The sequence below is a fragment of the Pholis gunnellus genome, assembly GCF_910591455.1.
Source record: "Pholis gunnellus genome assembly, chromosome: 10".
NCBI lineage: Eukaryota > Metazoa > Chordata > Actinopteri > Perciformes > Pholidae > Pholis > Pholis gunnellus.
The window spans coordinates 2,130,021-2,147,227 of record NC_136537.1 but is presented as its reverse complement, the minus strand read 5'-3'; the positions used below and the strand labels follow the sequence as shown (position 1 = coordinate 2,147,227).

At 40.6% G+C, this 17,207-nt stretch overlaps 1 protein-coding gene across 1 annotated transcript; it reads right to left on the bottom strand.

Moving 5' to 3' along the window:
• Positions 1 to 1,761: 1,761 nt before the first annotated feature.
• Positions 1,762 to 16,300, bottom strand: setd7 (SET domain containing 7, histone lysine methyltransferase). Its single transcript, XM_079167297.1, has 8 exons — positions 16,246 to 16,300; positions 13,695 to 13,824; positions 13,253 to 13,454; positions 12,803 to 12,992; positions 10,095 to 10,176; positions 9,853 to 9,970; positions 3,809 to 3,966; positions 1,762 to 2,280 (listed from the first exon to the last, which is right to left on the bottom strand). The coding sequence occupies exons 1-8, from the start codon at positions 16,283 to 16,285 to the stop codon at positions 2,088 to 2,090; spliced, it is 1,113 nt and encodes a 370-aa protein (XP_079023423.1). The 5' UTR covers positions 16,286 to 16,300; the 3' UTR covers positions 1,762 to 2,087.
• Between the last annotated feature and the right edge of the window lie 907 nt (positions 16,301 to 17,207).

Genomic DNA, 17,207 nt, shown 5'->3' with positions numbered 1-17,207 from the left:
AATTATTTTAAAGGATTTTAGCTTAGCTACCTAGCTTTCAACATTACAGTAATCCACTTTAGCATAACCTCTTAGACAGGTCTTAATTTTGATCCTCAAATCTCAAGATATAAAAAGTCAAATTTAGTGTGCCATTTTGTCTTTAGCACAGGTGCAGTGTTTTATTTTTCAACAGTTGTGGGCCGTCAGGGCCTGCAAAGCCTAGACAGAATCACAAAGTTAGAGCTATTTTATAATTTAATTATTTTTCATAAATACACTACATGTATTATAATTTGTTTTCCCCCATTATCTTATTTTCTCATTGCACAGCTACTGTCTTCCTCAGTTGCTCTGCTTCCAGTGCAGCTTGTTTTAAGGAGAGCTTTTATCCAATCAGATTTCACCTCTGTGTCTCTAGGTAGAAGAGAGGCCCGAGGCCTGCAGACTCACCAGTGCCTCCATGTGCAGTTTAAGCGAATGGAGACGATATTATTGATTGTCATAGTCTTTAACCAATCAGATCTTTAGTTTGACATGTTGGGCATATTCTTTGACATGTCAGAGCTGCTAGCTGGCCTAGCCATACGTGATTGGTCAGTGGGCTAGCGTGACATGTTGGGGCGGTGACAATCCCAATATCTGCTGCCTCTGTGGAGCGGACATTTTCAGCCTCAAACGCACTAAAACGTGTTCAAGAAATACAACTGGGGAGGCTCGACTGTCTTCACTGGCGTCCATGAATCGAGAAGGACTTCTTACTGGAACTAAAACGCACGGATATACTGAACAACCGTGAGATTAAACTCTTTATTAACAAAGAAAGGAGGATGGACTTTGTCTTTAAATAGTGAACAGCAGCTCTGGTACTTAACTGCAGTAGCTTTAACTGCCATAAATATTATTTATGTCATTATTTAATATGCTTGTTTATATTATATATTATTATTTGTACAACTTGTTTTTATGAAGATGGATTTTTGTTTGTTTTTATATGTGATAGGAACTATTGTTACGTCCTATGTTGCTCTGGAGACACATTTAGTGGGTGCACAGCAACAAGAAGACACGTGAAGCGGCAGCGGTCTATATACTCCGCGCAAAGTGTTAAAGTGTTTAAGTGATCTTCTTTGAAGATTCATGTGTTGTCAAGTGGACTCATTTTCCCTCTCGGTGTTGACAGACGAATAAGTCACTAACAAGAACTACGGGGTCGTGTATTTCCTGGAGGGAGTAATCGCGTTACTACTTGTGTTCATGTGTCTATGGTGTATATTGTTCCTCTGGTGTGAATAATATTTGAATGGCCCGTGCTCTTCAGTGTGCAGTAGAATACGTGTTTTAGCTCCGCACTTTTTTTAATGCATTGTCCTTTAATGACGCAGCATCCCGTGCGCGTATTCATGTAACGGTATCGGCACTCTGCAGTTAGTGTATTTATAAGTGTCGAGCTTCATTTTTACATGAAACAAATAGTAACCGTAGATGTGGCGTCATAATGAGGACAGCAGTGAAGGCCCAGGTATAAAATGCACGGCCCGCCACTGATGGATCGGGACAGCTGAATTAGTTCAAATGAGGTGTGAACTAAACAGATTAAACATAAGAGAAATACTAGTGCTGTTAAACTCTAAGCCTTGAGGGGAGCACTGTTACGTAAACTGCAGCTGCTGTGAAAAACAAATAAGAAACAGTTAGGTGAAGATATAGACCGTGTAAATGAGAAAGGTGTAATAGTTTTTTCATTATATCCTAAATGTATAAGCACCACCCATGAGCGTGTAATCTTTATTTCCAGTAATATGTGATAAAGAGGACACTGGTAAAATCAGACAGAACATCGCCTTCAGCCTGAGACATGTCTCCTCTAACAACATTTGGTTTTTTGCACAGTCCTTCTGTTGCTTAGGCCTCCAAAGCTCCCATTCATACAGAGTTGCTCAAGGAGGATTACATTTGAATACCATATAAAGCATGACAACTTCTCAAACATCGATGGCGGGGTTTGTAGCTGCAGGGGATATTGAGCCATAATGCTGCAGGAGTCTTGTAAGGTGGTAGTACAGGTAGAGGGGTGTTTTATTGTCTACAGGAAATCATGTGTATTTTCACAGGCTAGTGGGAGCCGCCTGTCTTTGCTGGAACTCTTTCAGCTCCTGCTTGTACCAATCAGGGGCCTCAGGGCCGTTATTCCCAGGTGTCTCGTGATCATAACCATAAGCAACCGTTAGCTCCTCATCTTTCTGCACAGCCCTCAAGGTTCGGACACACTTGATGGGTCCAAAACGAGGGTGGACAAACCTGCACAAACAAAACAAAAACGACTTTCAGATTCTGAAAAGAAACAAATCCATAATGACTTCACTATGCTTTTGTAATTATAAATGTTATAATGCTAGACAATAACTCACTATTACCATAAATCAACTATTTCAATTATTTTGGGGCATAATGGGCCTTTATTAAAGATTTGACAGAGCGAAAAAAGTTTTTATTGCACTTCAATATCTGTAACCCACAGAAGACAATCCACAAATGTGTACCATGATCCACCAATATTTCACCATCCCCAAACAATAGAGTGATTTGCAAATATGCACAATTTCCTCTGTAAACCCATATTTCACTTTAGCATAAACATGTTCCAGGTTTACATGAAGTGATATGCATTTGTGGATCCATTTACACATGAATTGACTTTTGCATATTTGTGGATCGCTTCCTGTCTGTTTCTGGGCCACGCAACATGTATCACTTTCCTCCTTTTTGTTACAATTTGTTGCAATAGATGGTGACAACTAGGGTACAGGATATGTATGCATAGATTCAATCTACCACTGTCAGTTGATCAGTAAACATTGTGGTTCCATAGTGATGGAATCGGAAGAAAAGAATATATAAAAAGGAGGAAAGTTGGCCTGATCAATGCAGAAAGATCATTATCCTTTTGACAGTAATTAAAAGGTTGAATGCTTTGCAAGTCACTGGTGTATTTCTGCTACATGGTTACATGTAGCTACATGGCAAAGTATTTATTAATAATGAATCATGATAATACATTAATATCAATTACCCAGCTAGGATGGCATTCCGGGTTCAAAATGGTGACTGAGGTCATGGCATAAAAAACAAAATGATTGACAAGGTAAAAATACAAAGATGGCCCAATCAAAGATGGCCGCCAAGAAATCCAACAAGAGCTGCGTTCCAAATCCCATTGTTTTTCTTTTTACTTTAAGTACATACTGCAGCTGCCCTTACAGGGGAAACCTGTATAGGTAACGTTAGCAGGGTACATTAGCACTTCATTAACTAGCTTTGCCACTTCTTTGCTATGCTAGCTGCTGAAGGTATAACGGAAGCACACACATAATGCTTTTGCTTTTTTATAGCTGTAACAGTGAATAAAGACCTACCCAACTTTACAGGAACAGTGTTGTTCCTGAATTTCATTGTTTTCCGTCTCGAGCACCAGGGACGTGGCGGCTCACTTTTACATTGTGATCTATAAGCTTTAGCTTTTATCTTTAGGTTTTTAAAACCTAATTTCACTGCTGAATCAGTTTGACAACCTGGATATATCCTTCAAATGCATATTGTAGACCCTTCTGTCTGCTTCTGACATCGCTTTTTCCAAAAAGTAGATATGCATTAAGGGACTGCGATTAGTGACAGTGTGGGCTTTATGGTCGCTCTGACAGCTTGATGCAGTAGCAGCAAGGGGCAGGGTTTTGCAAAGGGTCAATTAACTTTAAATCTCAAAATTTGAATCTTATTTTGAAAATGTATGACTCTCTTCCCCTCCCTGCTTCTGACCGTTTGTACTCACGGGTCATATTTGCAGTTGGGGATGAAGGAGTGGTTTGCCTTGTGACCGAGAGAGGCACAGTATCTCTCCATCTGGTCAAATGGCTGAGGGACGTCGATGACCGTATCCTCGTCCAATGATATTGTGTTCCCGTTCAGTGCCCAGTCTCTGCTGTCCACCTGAGTTTATTTATTTGTAAAAAGACAAAAAAAAAAAAAAGTTAAATAAGTAAAAATACTGCAAAATGACAGAGGTAACCTAAGAATACATGTGAAGGGTGGTACTCATTTTATCATTCATCCAATACTTTTAGCAAAATATTTCAAACATTTATTCATTACATTAAAGGGGAACAAAATTCATTAAAAAAAATAAATATATATACATATTATTCTGGAGGCTTGAGATATCGCTTCTCTCTTTTCTGCATTTTAGATTGATAATCTTGGATTGAATCTTTTATTTGTGATGGACAGTCCACAAATGGCTCCCGTCATTTCTGGATTGGAGATATACAGTGGATGTAAAAAGTCTACACACCCCTGTTAAAATGCCAGGTTTTTGTGATGTAAAAAAATTAGAGCAAGATAAATTATGTCAGAACTTTTTCCACCATTAATGTGACCTATAACGTGAACAATTAAAATGAAAAACAAACTGAAATCTTTTCGGGAAAAAATAAAATTAAAATGTGGTTGCATAAGTGTGCACACCCTCTTATAACTGGGGATGTGGCTGTGTTCAGAATTAACCAATCACATTCAAACTCATGTTAAATAGTAGTCAGTAGACACCTGCCATCATTTAAAGTGACTGATTAATCCCAAATAAAGTGCTGTTCTAGTAGGATTTTCCTGACATTTTCTTAGTTGCATCTTACAGCAAAAGCCATGGTCCGCAGAGAGCTTCCAAAGCATCAGAGGGATGTCATTGTTGAAAGGTATCAGTCAGGAGAAGGGTACAGAAGAATTTCCAAGGCATTAGATATACCATGGAACACAGTGAAGACAGTCATCATCATCAAGTGGAGAAAATATGGCACAACAACTGGACGTCCCTCCAAAATTGATGAAAAGATGAGAAGAAAACTGGTCAGGGAGGCTTCCAAGAGGCCTACAGCAACATTGAAGGAGCTGCAGGAATTTTTTTTTTTTATTATTAAGCGGACATTTTTAACACAAGAACCGGGCAGCGAGTGGTGAACAGCCGTTTGTGTGGCGTCACTTCCTGCTGCTGCTGCCGCCCCCCCCGGTGACACGCTCGGTCCGGAACCCCCCTTCACTCCATCACAGTCGGTCCCTCCTGTCTCACACACGCATTTATCTTCAGTAGACTTGACTACTGTAACGGAGTGTTTACAGGTCTCTGTAAAAAGTCAATCAGAAAGCTGCAGCTGGAGTCCTCACTAAGACCAAGAAAGTGGATCACATCACTCCAGTCCTGAGGTCTTTGCACTGGCTTCCTGTCCAACAAAGAATTGACTTTAAAGTCCTGCTGTTGGTTTATAAAGCACTGAATGGTTTAGGGCCAAAATACATCTGTGATCTGCTGCTACCTTATGAACCATCCCGACCCCTTAGGTGGTCTGGGACCGGTCTACTTCCTGTTCCCAGTCAGAACTAAACATGGAGAAGCAGCGTTCAGTTGTTCTGCTCCACATATCTGGAACAAAGCTGCAGGTCTGCTGAGACCCTCAGCTCCTTTAAATCCAGATTCAAGACTGTTCTGTTTGCTGCTGCCTTTAATTGAACCACATTCAAGGATATTAATCAATTTCCTGTATTTCTACATTTTACTACTGTATTTTATTTCTTACACTGCTTTTTAGTGTTTTTAATGTTTCAATCAATGTTCTTAATTGTTTTAAATCTCCTTTTCTTTTGCCTTGTTTTGATGCTTTTAATGGTTTTATGTGAAGCACTTTGAATTGCCTTGTTGTTGAAATGTGCAATACAAATAGACTTGCCTTGCCTAAAATAAACTTTAATTTGGAGTTGATTCTGGAGCCCCCTGTGGAGAAAAGAGGTAGTGCTTCCTGGCCACAATTGCCTTGTGTTGTAAATGTCTACAGCTGCCAGACTCCATTTAGAAAACTTCTCATTTTACTGCAGCAGGGTCGAACAGCCTTCCCCACTCAGTCCTGGGTCTGGTTCTCCTGTGCCTGCCTTCAACAATGTGGTGTCGAAGTCTGCTCCAGGTCTTTCAGCCACAGACGGACCCTGCTGTCCACTACAGTCAGTGTACCAGTCATCTTGTACATGTGAAAGATCCTCCCGATCATCCATAGTTGGTACCATCTGGATCGGTGGGACCAGCGGAACCGCGAGGCGAAGCACCGCTCCTGGCAGGGGGAGGAGCCGCTGCTGCCAGGCGCGGTGCTCTTTGCCTCCTGCCGGAGCTACGACTGCAGGTTGAAGGCCGCAAGGAGGCCACAATGAACTCTCAGGGGCATTGTAGGGAATTGGACCTGATGACAGGCATCAACAATCAGTGGTGTATAGTAACGAAGTAGAAATACTTCGTTACTGTACTTAAGTCGTTTTTTTTTATATCTGTACTTTACTTTACTATTTATATTTCTGTTGACTTTTACTTTTACTTCACTACATTTTGCAAAGAAAACTGATACTTTGACTCCGATACATTTCCCCTGAAACCTTCGTTACTCGCTACAAAATAAAATCTTTCTTTAGAAACAAAATGAATCATGAGACCAACGTCGGGGACTGTGGTGGAACACAGACTGCAAGCAAGCAGGTTTGGTGAATCAGTGGACCTAGCTTGCAAGTTAAATCATTGGTTAATCACGTTAATGCGCAACTGCAAACAACTGCTCTCAAAGCCGCGGTGTTTTGATTCCCAGTGATGCCCAGGATGCTTGCTAGTGTTGAGGCTGAAGCGACTGGAGGAATCGCAAGGCCGCTGCTGTGTTTACTTCTTTCTGCGCAGGCGCATCAAAAAGTAGCTCGATCCGGTCCAAATTCAAAACAGTATTTAATTAAACGATGACAACTGTAAACTGATGATAACAATTACAATCTATAATACACTATCGATAGTATGCATCTCGAGAGCAGAGACCACGTGCAACTCCACTCACAGGCCCGACCTAGTCGGGTCCTGCAAAGCGAACTACCATGGCCTGGCGCACCACTAAGGGTGTTATAAATTCTACTAAATAATGCTTTTAATTCTTAAATTCTCCACACTAGCGAGCGACTACATGAGTAGAATTCCACTCTACGATGACTGATTTCAGAAATGGAAGCACCTGCTACTCCCGCAACAAAACGATGGTGGTGACGAAGACCAACACCGTGGCCATATATTGCGAGAAATGTTTTCTTATGTTGGAGTGAAAGATTCTTCGTACCAGATGAAGTGCCTCTTACCCGAAGCTACTGAAATATTGGCATTCAAAAACTCCCCATCCAACCACAGGAAACACATTGGGATAAATTAAGATGAATCCCATGAGCCGCAACGTTAATGTTTAGTTATCATAATTATCATAAACCTGTTAAGATATCTAGCAGTGTTCCCCACAGGATTGGAGTATATCTGTGTCGGGGGAGGGGGGGAGACAGGTGTCTGATCTTCTAATGTAGCTATACATGGTGTATGTTAGGCTAACGTTCGCTAGCTATCGTAAATCAAATGAGACAATTAGTGTAGTAGACAGATCGCTAGCGAGTTAGTGAGCTGAGGAAGTGTTGACAGTTGTGAGATGTTGTTGATTTGAGTCATCTTAGCTATAATCATTGCAGCACTAGTTGGCTAACGTTAGCTAACTGAACGTTAGCTAGCCACCACACCATATGATTGACCGAATCCGCGAGAGCGCCGCATTACGATTTGTAATACTTTAGTATTGATCATGTTTTGATATTTGAGTCATTTTGTGGATGATCAGATCGAGTTATGATGGTAGCAGTCGACCAATTGCAGATTCAGCTTGAGCAAAACCTTTGTGTTCAAATCAGGCCCATAGTTCATAGTAGATGCAAAAAGATGCAATAACTACATAGAAATAGATAATCTTCTCACTGATGGTCCTTTTTTACTTATGTAAGTCATATAAAGACATCAGTATTAAATTGAGGCTGTTCCTTGTAGTGACTTTTAGCTATGGTTTTTAACCACCGTTACCTTTAACCTTTTAACCTCTAAGGCCTATTTTCAGGCCTCTGCTCGAAAAATATATACCCATACTCAAGAGAGTCTGTCTCTCTAACTACAAGGTCTATTTGAATAATTTTGATGGTTTAATAACACTAACACTTGTGAGATATGTTAATATGTGTACATATCAGTGTATATGTTACTGGCTAATGCTGAATGAATATAACACACAGCTCAAATTGAAAATGTTCAGGTTCGCCTGGAAAAGAAAACTTTTGTCTTTGAAATAATGCAGCAGTAAGCCTACAACTCTCCACAATCATAGCACAACATGACAGCAGTCCTTTTGAAAAAAAATTGGCTTTGATAAAGTGAAGCAGGCCAAGTTTATAGAGGTTGGAGTATAGAGAGTTCATGCCAGCTCAAGCCAAAATTCGGAAAACGAATTTTGGAACCAGGTTTCCAGCTGTTCTATTCTAATTTTATATACTATATAACTATATATTTCACTTGTTTTATCACTAACAGGGTTCAATCTATCTAATACAGCAGTTTGGCATCATTTTGAACCATTTTTGACCTCTCAGGGGCCTGATTTATGTGATTCTTTTACGTCGCTCCCTTTTCGAAGCCTATGATTGGTCGATTTGCACATGTGATATGTCTAAGAATGCGGAAATGAGTGTAGAATGCAGTTGGCCGGTCAGTCAGATGATTGAAAGACTTTTTAGCTACTAAAACTCCAAAAGAGTTGCGCAACAGACTGAGCGTCGAAATGATTCGCTGAAAAGTAAAAGTATTATCTATGCATAAATGAATAGATTATCTCTATTTTACTCTCAAAAGAAAGAGAGGGACCGGGCGCATACGTAGCGAAAGGATTTAAGTGGATTTACAGAGTTTTTCACCCTGAAAATCAGCTCAAGGTACGGTGCGTTTCAAATGTTTTGCTCTGTGGTTGGTTGATCTTGTGTGTGTTCTACAGTGTAACGTTTCAACGGTTTGAAGGAGAGAAATATGGAAGATATCTGCGGATTCAGGGTGGAATTCTCATGCTTGTTAAGCTATCGTTCGGCCATGACGGTCTCTTTTTTGTGTTGATATCTGCATTCGGAGTGCGTAGCTCGCTGAATAATATGTGGTATTGTGCTAGAACTTGGTAGTTTATATATTACTTTGTGTATAATTGTGTTTTGAGTGAGTAAAATGACTTTTTTTTAATTTTTTCTCAGAACCTCGTCGTGAAGTAGGTATATAGCATGTGGGTAAAATTCATTATATTCGTTTCGGAAAAGTGATTTATATGACGCTCTTCTTGGCAAAACACTCTTGTGACGCCCAATTGGGCGTCGCTCTGGATTATACGCTTAAGGTGCAACATACGAGATTGGGAGTATTTTGACTGCCTCTCAAGATGGTCGCTACTTAGCTAACAGCACTAACTGTACAAACTACGGAACCTGAAGGTGGGTGCTACGCTTCCTCAAGTTGGTTATATTGCAAATAGTATATATTGCAAATAGTTATCAATGCTCGGAATATATATATTATATATACGTATATTGCTCTATATAACTATTTTAATTGTTTATTCATTACTATAAGCCAACTATTTCAAATGTTATCTATTACTTTAAGCTAAATATTTCAATAATTTCTCCATTATATTAAGTTAACAGCTTTAATCATTTAGCCATTAATTTTAGCTATCTATCTGAACCACAATGAACTTTTCCTATTTGCATTCACATTTTACCAAACAATTAAAAACGTTTCTGCTCGCCCGTTAACTACTTTATTTACACTCAATATGAGGATTTCATTTAATTATTATCAACATTACAGATAATACTAATATTCAAATCTGTCATTTTTATTTTTCAGAATGAGTTCAGCTGCTTCACAATCCTTGCAGGTCTTTACATGAACTCTATGTATCATACCTCAGAGTGTGTGATGCGAACTCCGTTATAAAAAGCCATCACGGTGTCGGTATCAGCGTCCGTCTTGGCAAACAGCCCCTCTCCTGCTCCTTTGATCATAGAGTCTGCCACGAACACCCTGACACACAGAAACAACATGGACGTGCTCAGTACCCCAGTTACATTCTAATTCTGATGGTAGATTCAGGAAGAGAGATGTCATTTATCAGGCTCGCAGTATGTACAGTATGAAGCTTACTTACCTCCGACTCTCATAAGGGTCAGGAAGCACAGCATGGGTGGCGATACAGGTGGACGTGGACTTGTCGTACGAGTACACAGGACCTTAAAAACAGAGTATGTCACGCTAGTGTCCAGATGTCTACGGAAATTTTGAACAGTGAAAGTTGAACAATAATTACCTGGGGTAATTTATAAAACAGTGCGTGAAATCCAAAATAAATGTTTGCGTACGTACAAATGAGGAAATGTTCATATGGCAAAAAATAGTCCGATTCATAAAACCTTGTGTATGCTTGCCAGTGCGGAATTTCCTTTTATAAATCTAGCTGGTTCAGCCTCATATCCCGCCCTCTACACGCCCACATTCAACCATAAATGGTCAATGCATGAGACTGCTCATCCATTGTTCCTTACGGTGAATCACGGCAACTACCGGGAGGAAGACCAGAAAAGGATGTTTTCTGACACAGAAAGCAAAGTGCTTGTGGATGAGGTGGTCCCTGAACACTCGTTTCCTCCTAATTCTTTCATTTATGCAGTGCTACTGGTGAAATACATCTTGCAGCACACAGCTTCCACATTACTAGTGTCAACGTAGTATTTATATGTTTACAGAAATCAGACTGATTGCTTTCAAAATGATCGCGACAATCAGTGGTATCCAACACCCTGGATATCATGTTTAATAAAGGAAGTTTGACAGGTGAATACAATGTACTGAGGTTATCTTGTGGTGAACTTGGCCTGCATAATGATTAGGACTCATAATGAAGATCTGCCAGGTGAAAAAAGAAGGCAGAGTGTGACTCTCCGTCACGACTTCAGTGAGCTCTGATATTTGCATCGGATAGCATTTCTCACTTCATCTGTTTACAGTGTGCAGAATCTGTCACTATGGGATACATTATAAATTCATTACTTTATGTTTACTGCAGTGATTTTACACAAACACTTTATGAAAACTTTAATTGTACTTTGTGTTATATGCACAGTATTAGAAGATTATTAAAAACCTAAAGGCTGTGATGAAGTTGTATAATTCTATTTGACGTTATCTGATGGAGAATGATACTTTCATCAGCTGCTCCACATTTGAGCACAGGTGTCGGTAGCGGTGCTCTCTCCTCTGAGGAGAGTCGACAGCGCTGTAGAAATACAAGTGAAGTTTGAGTTGGTTAATATCTTTTACAATTGAAAGGTGCCTATGGAATGATCTACTGTCTGACTGTCTCAGAAAATTAGAATATTGTGATAAAGTTCTTTATTTTGTGTAATGCAATTAAAAAAACAAAAATGTCATGCATTCTGGATTCATTACAAATCAACTGAAATATTGCAAGCCTTTTATTCTTTTAATATTGCTGATTATGGCTTACAGCTTAAGAAAACTCAAATATCCTATCTCTAAATATTAGAATATCATGAAAAAGTATACTAGTAGGGTATTCAACTAATCACTTGAATCGTCTAATTAACTCGAAACACCTGCAAGGGTTTCCTGAGCCTTGAAAAACACTCAGCTTGGTTCAGTAAACTAAATCACACGTATGGGGATTATCACAATATTCTAATTTTCTGAGACAGTCCTGTATAAGTACAAAATAACGTAATATGAAGTGAAATTAAATCTGTGTCGAACTTTTCATTTCTACAGTCTGGCTTCAACTCAACACCTCACCATCTGTGTAACCCGTCCCCCCTGCATCCCAGTGAGCACCAACCGGGATTCCAACGCTGCTAACTGGGTGATGTTCGGTCTGAACGTCTAAGACCTATTTTCAACATCAACGTCAGAAAACACACACGTGTTCTAAAATGATGATTTGTTCAGTTGTAGGTTGACAGAGAGATGATATTGGTTACTTTGAACGTAATTCTCAAAGTAACGAGGTCTCTATTGTCCGCCATTGTAGAGCCTCGTGTCAACTTTGTGGTCTCGTGAGAGACGTCGCCACGTTTCAGATCACGTCATACACACACACACACACACACACACACACACACACACACACACACACACACACACACACACACACACACACACACACACACACACACACACACACACACACACATAAATGTATAGTTGTTGTTACTTTTAGATATTAGTTGACTAGATCATTATTATTGGAGCTTAATAAACTCTGTTATACTTTAAAGAGCAGCTGTCTGTGATTACTTTGTGCATGTATTGTGATAACAGCTGATATGTGGTCTGCGCTCTAACTTAAACCTTCACTTTCACTCTGAATGTGTAACAGTACTCAGACTGGTGACATTGTGAGTGAACACTAATTATGAGACTTAGTTTATAATTTGGTTATTGGTCCCTGTTCTCAGGGTGGTGCCGCGTTATTGTTAATAATCGTTAATCTTACTGACATTAATAATTCTATTGATGTCAATAACTTAGTTTTCTTAAATGCTGATAACTCAAACACGCTCCTTTACGTTCCCAACATGTGGGACGGGGACTGACGGGAACAACTTCTCTGCACCGACTGCAGAGGACATGTTCAGCTCAGGTTCAAACTGCACCATCTTTTCATTAAATACATTTGAGAAGTTGAAAATGTGGGTCGCGGCTTGTCATTAAGGGGTGATGGTGGGTCCCGCAGCCAGACCAGAACCACTGAGAACCACTGACCTAGATAAAAGATTTGTATCTTGACAAACAAAGGTGGCCAATTTCAGGACTAAATTCTAAATGGATCCATTAACTCCTTACTGTTCGGTGTGATTTCGAAGCGTGGCCTTCCACTCTCGGTGGTGATCATGGTGGCAAGGCGAGCCTCAATGATGTCTCCATCCACAAAGCTTCCATAGAGAGCCGTGTGCCCGCCAGGGTAGATGTACCCTACGGAGTTACCAGTCATCTCCCCGTCCTCATTCACCTCCCCAAACACACAGCCTCCATCCTATACGCACCACAGTACACACCAACATGCACAATACACACAATTAACAGACCATTCATTTACTTTACTTCTACTACATAAAGTGTATCATATTTCTGCCTATGTCTTAAACAAGGCTTTCGAGAACATTCAGTGGCATATAGATAAAATATATATATTCTGAATAGGGCCTCAGAAGGGCTTGAAGCCATGTAACCAAATGAATTCTCCATACATGCAACCAGTGCCACTGTGTTGCAGTGAGCACTGAGCTGACTCACAGGGTAGTAGATCCAGCATTGCCCACAGCGGTTGTTGTCTCTGTACTGGCCCTTGAACACCAGGCGGCCCTCTGCATTGCACTCCTGAGCGGGTCCATTGAGCTCTCCTTCCACATAGGTCCCATGGAGGACAGCTCCATCTTCATATGTATACAGCCCCCGGCCCTGCAGAGCATCATCTACATAGAAACCTTCCAGTGCACTATGAAGAGACAGAAGAAAGAGGGCTGCAATTAAAATGAAGCTATAACTAAAGCAAATCACCTGAAGGCAAGTATGGATAGAATGGAATTATTAGTGTGCATGTAAATACACACAGTGCTGATAATACGTTACTGCTTATCAATGTGTGCCTAACTGTAATAAAACATTACACATGATGCTGATTGTATACTATTACAACGGAATACATAGGAGTATTAGGGCCTTATCTTTGCAGTACCTTCCATCAAAGAAGAAGAACTTTCCCTTGCCATTCTTCTCTCCGTGAATAAAGTGTCCTTCAAAACGATCACTGGATGAATAGGTTACTGTGCAGAACCCATGGGGCTGATCATCTTCATCCAATGGACCTACACACACACACACGCACACACGCACACACACGCACACAGATTTCCCTCAGTAGCCTTTGACCCAAACTCTACCTCTAGCCCAGGAATGGGCAAACTACGGCCGTTGGGCTTTTTAATCCGGCCCATCAAATATTGGTACAAAATTGTCCAAATTATAGTAAAGACCGCATTCATTTTGCCTTGTTTCTGCAATACCCGGCGTTTCAGTTGATCCCACTAGATGGCGCACTCCAGACACAATTGACAACTTTGCTGGGGTCTATTCTCTGTAGACCCACGTTCACTACTTGATTGGTTCTTAGCAGTCATGATTGTCCTTCCCCGGTTCTTCACACCCCTATCACGTGACCCATACCTGGAAGCTCACAAACAACAACATCCATGATTACCGATCAGCTACCAGGTTAATTCAACATGGACAACTGATTACAGGTGATGCTGACCATGTTGTCTTTACTAGCAGCTGTTGTCCAGTAAAGGTCTGCATTATTACGGAGGAAGCAGCTGTTATTAGAGCGATTAGGGAGCAGCGTGTCCAGCGGCGTTATCAGACCTAAGGAGCGGACGTCTGAAGTCACGGTTAGCGGCTTTGGGGAGGGTGATGGACACAAAACGGAGGACTTTCCTGTTCTTATTAATGCTTATTCTGTTCTGCACAACTATTGTGAAGTTCGCAGATAAAATGTAAAGGAACAAAAGCAGTAAATGCTCTTCTGTAGGACAGACTTCAGACACCAGCAGAGCTACGAGTGAGAACAGACAATGAAACTGAGGAAACGAGTGAGAGACGTGTGTTGACCACATTTATGGATCATAATCAAGTAAACCTTTACGTGTAAGTGTTGATTTTGAAGTACATTTGATGTGTGAGAGAGAGATTAAGACCTGCAGCGCTGTAACTAAGTCTGAAAAATAAAACTTCTAAAACTTTCCACTAAATGTGTCTGTTTGAGTTCATAGAGGAAGATTTTAGAGAAGATCTTAAGTATCAAACATGACCTTTCATTACTAAAGACTACTTTATTACTCTGTCGTATTTCGTTTAGCTAAGCAACCAATCTACTTCCTGTTTACATTGACACCCCCACCCGCATGCCCAGTGTACGTGAATAGTCACGTGATATTCGTCTTAATCTGGACGGAGATCATTTCTAAAACGATGCTGAAACGCCGTGTGGACGGAGATCGCTTTTGTTTTAAAACGAAGTCCAACTCCCTTAAACTGGATGAGTTTTCTGCTTCACTAAGCAAAGTTAAGTTTCCAAACATCAGGAGGATGGCACAGAGGATGCTGGTGTTGTTAGACTCTACCTACGTGTGTGAGCAGACGTTCAGCGTGATGAACATCAACAAATCACGTCACAGATCCCAGTTAACTGATGAACATCTGTCACATCTGTCCTGAGAACTGCCACAACCAAACTGACACCAAACGTTGATGCACTACAAAAAGGGTGAACAACACTGTTCCACTGAAATTAAATGTAAGTTTTCTTTACTTGTTAGGTGATGGCTTATACTTGTAATTTATATTAGTTCACACAAACACTCTCCATCCATCTGCTACTGGCCCGTCTGTCACATTTTAAACTCAATGTGGCCCCTGAGCCAAACAGTTCTTAGAAGCCTCTGGCTAGACATGAAAAGAACGCATAGAACGTGATGGGCTACACAACCCGAAACATAATAGAAAGAAAACCCTGAAATAGCAGTGGCCAGTGGGTTGAGACTTTGTGAAATCTGCCCATTATCTGTCATTATTTTAAAGTCTTGTGGCCACAGTGAGGCATGCCATGACTTTTGTTAATCAAGTGTTGTGTTTCATCGAAACTATTGATATATTAGTGGGTCACCCTAACAATTCATGAGTGCTATTGTTCCACGAGGTGCGAATGACAAAGAGAGGCCAACAGTTGGTGACCATTTTACACCTTTGCATTTGGTTTTCATAAAACAAGGGTGTATGTCACATAGAGTCACGTAACGCACGTTTCATTCATCCACTTCTTCGAACTTAAACAACTGTGAAATAAATCACATTCTGACCGTTCACGTCGGCACAAGAGCTCCAAAGAAAGAAAACTGCAGTTCTTCAGTGTTGCAGTGCTCGTAATCCGAGCACATGTGGAGCAGACTGGGAAGACTCGCATGTAACCGATCGTGTTTCCATCTCGTGCCTGGTTCAAATGGAACCAGCAGCGGGACACTAGTATTACCCAGGCCGCCCGGACTACCCCGTCAAGCGGATACCCTGCATAAAGAAAGTCCCCGGCGCTCGAGGTTACCCGGCGGGCCCAGCGGCAGACTGACTCATCGAGATTTACGGAAAACTCCGAATCTCAAATCAACCGAGAATCACCGTGCGTAGACAAATTCGCCGTTTACAGGGGAACTCAATAAAAGGAATATGTTGCTTACCTTCCACGACCTCTTCTGTATTTTCATCATCGCTGTCCATGCCGCACGGAGCTGCTGGATAACCACCACGCCAACGCACTGACTGCTTTTCCTGCCACCCATGTGGCGTCATTGGGACATCGCATGATGGGACAACTGATCCCTCTTTCTATCCGGAGTTCTCCTCTTGATCCTGAAAGTTGTCGCTCTAGAGGGAAATACTCCGAACAGACAGGAATTGGCACTATTGCTTTTTGACTGTATTTGAAATCAGTTAAAATGGGACTTTCATCTTGCAGATATGCAGGCTTTGCTCAAGAATTCTGATTTGAGAGCAAACGGGACCACATCGTCTCTCGGCATCCTGGTGCAGCAGTGAACCATTTAGTGATTGGGTGAAATTGGACCAACCCACTATGGAGAGATCCAATATTAGTCTGGTGAATGAATGCAAGAGTTTCTCTGAGGAATCATGAGGGTAAAGTCATTTGATAGTTCAACAATTACAATAGTGATGTGTTGCTTCTAGATCAGGGTTAGTCAATTCAAATTCAACAAGGCCCAGTTGGAGATAATGTCCTCATGCAAAGGTCTGGAACAGCACAGTAATGTCGAACTTGCACTATGATTTAGTAATATACTGTATAATGAAGTAGCCTAACAGTTGTATTAATATATGAATGTAGTCAACAACAAATAAAGAAAGTTCAATTGAATAATATCTAAACAATAAGTATTGTCAGATTTCAAATTGAACTGTATGAATTATAAATAATACATAATCTAGTTATAAATAAATGTTCACGTCTCATTTCAAGTAAAATAAGGACTAGATTAAAAAACTAAATAAAAAATGTGCATCTTAAAATAAGGTAATTCATTTTAGAAAACATTAACTGAACTGAATTATCTTTGCCCTGCAGATTTAAATTCAGTTCATTCAGGTGTGAAGTGAAAACCTCGATATTATATTCTTCTCATCT

Bases quoted from the DNA above. Each gene is read 5' to 3' on its own strand.
- setd7 (XM_079167297.1), bottom strand. From the start codon at position 16,285: ATGGACAGCGATGATGAAAATACAGAAGAGGTCGTGGAAG. The intron at 12,993-13,252 runs GTGAGTCAGCTC...TGGTGCGTATAG, and splicing joins AATGCTGGATCTACTACCCT to GATGGAGGCTGTGTGTTTGG. The intron at 10,177-12,802 runs GTAAGGAGTTAA...TCTGTTTTTAAG, and splicing joins CTTCGAAATCACACCGAACA to GTCCTGTGTACTCGTACGAC.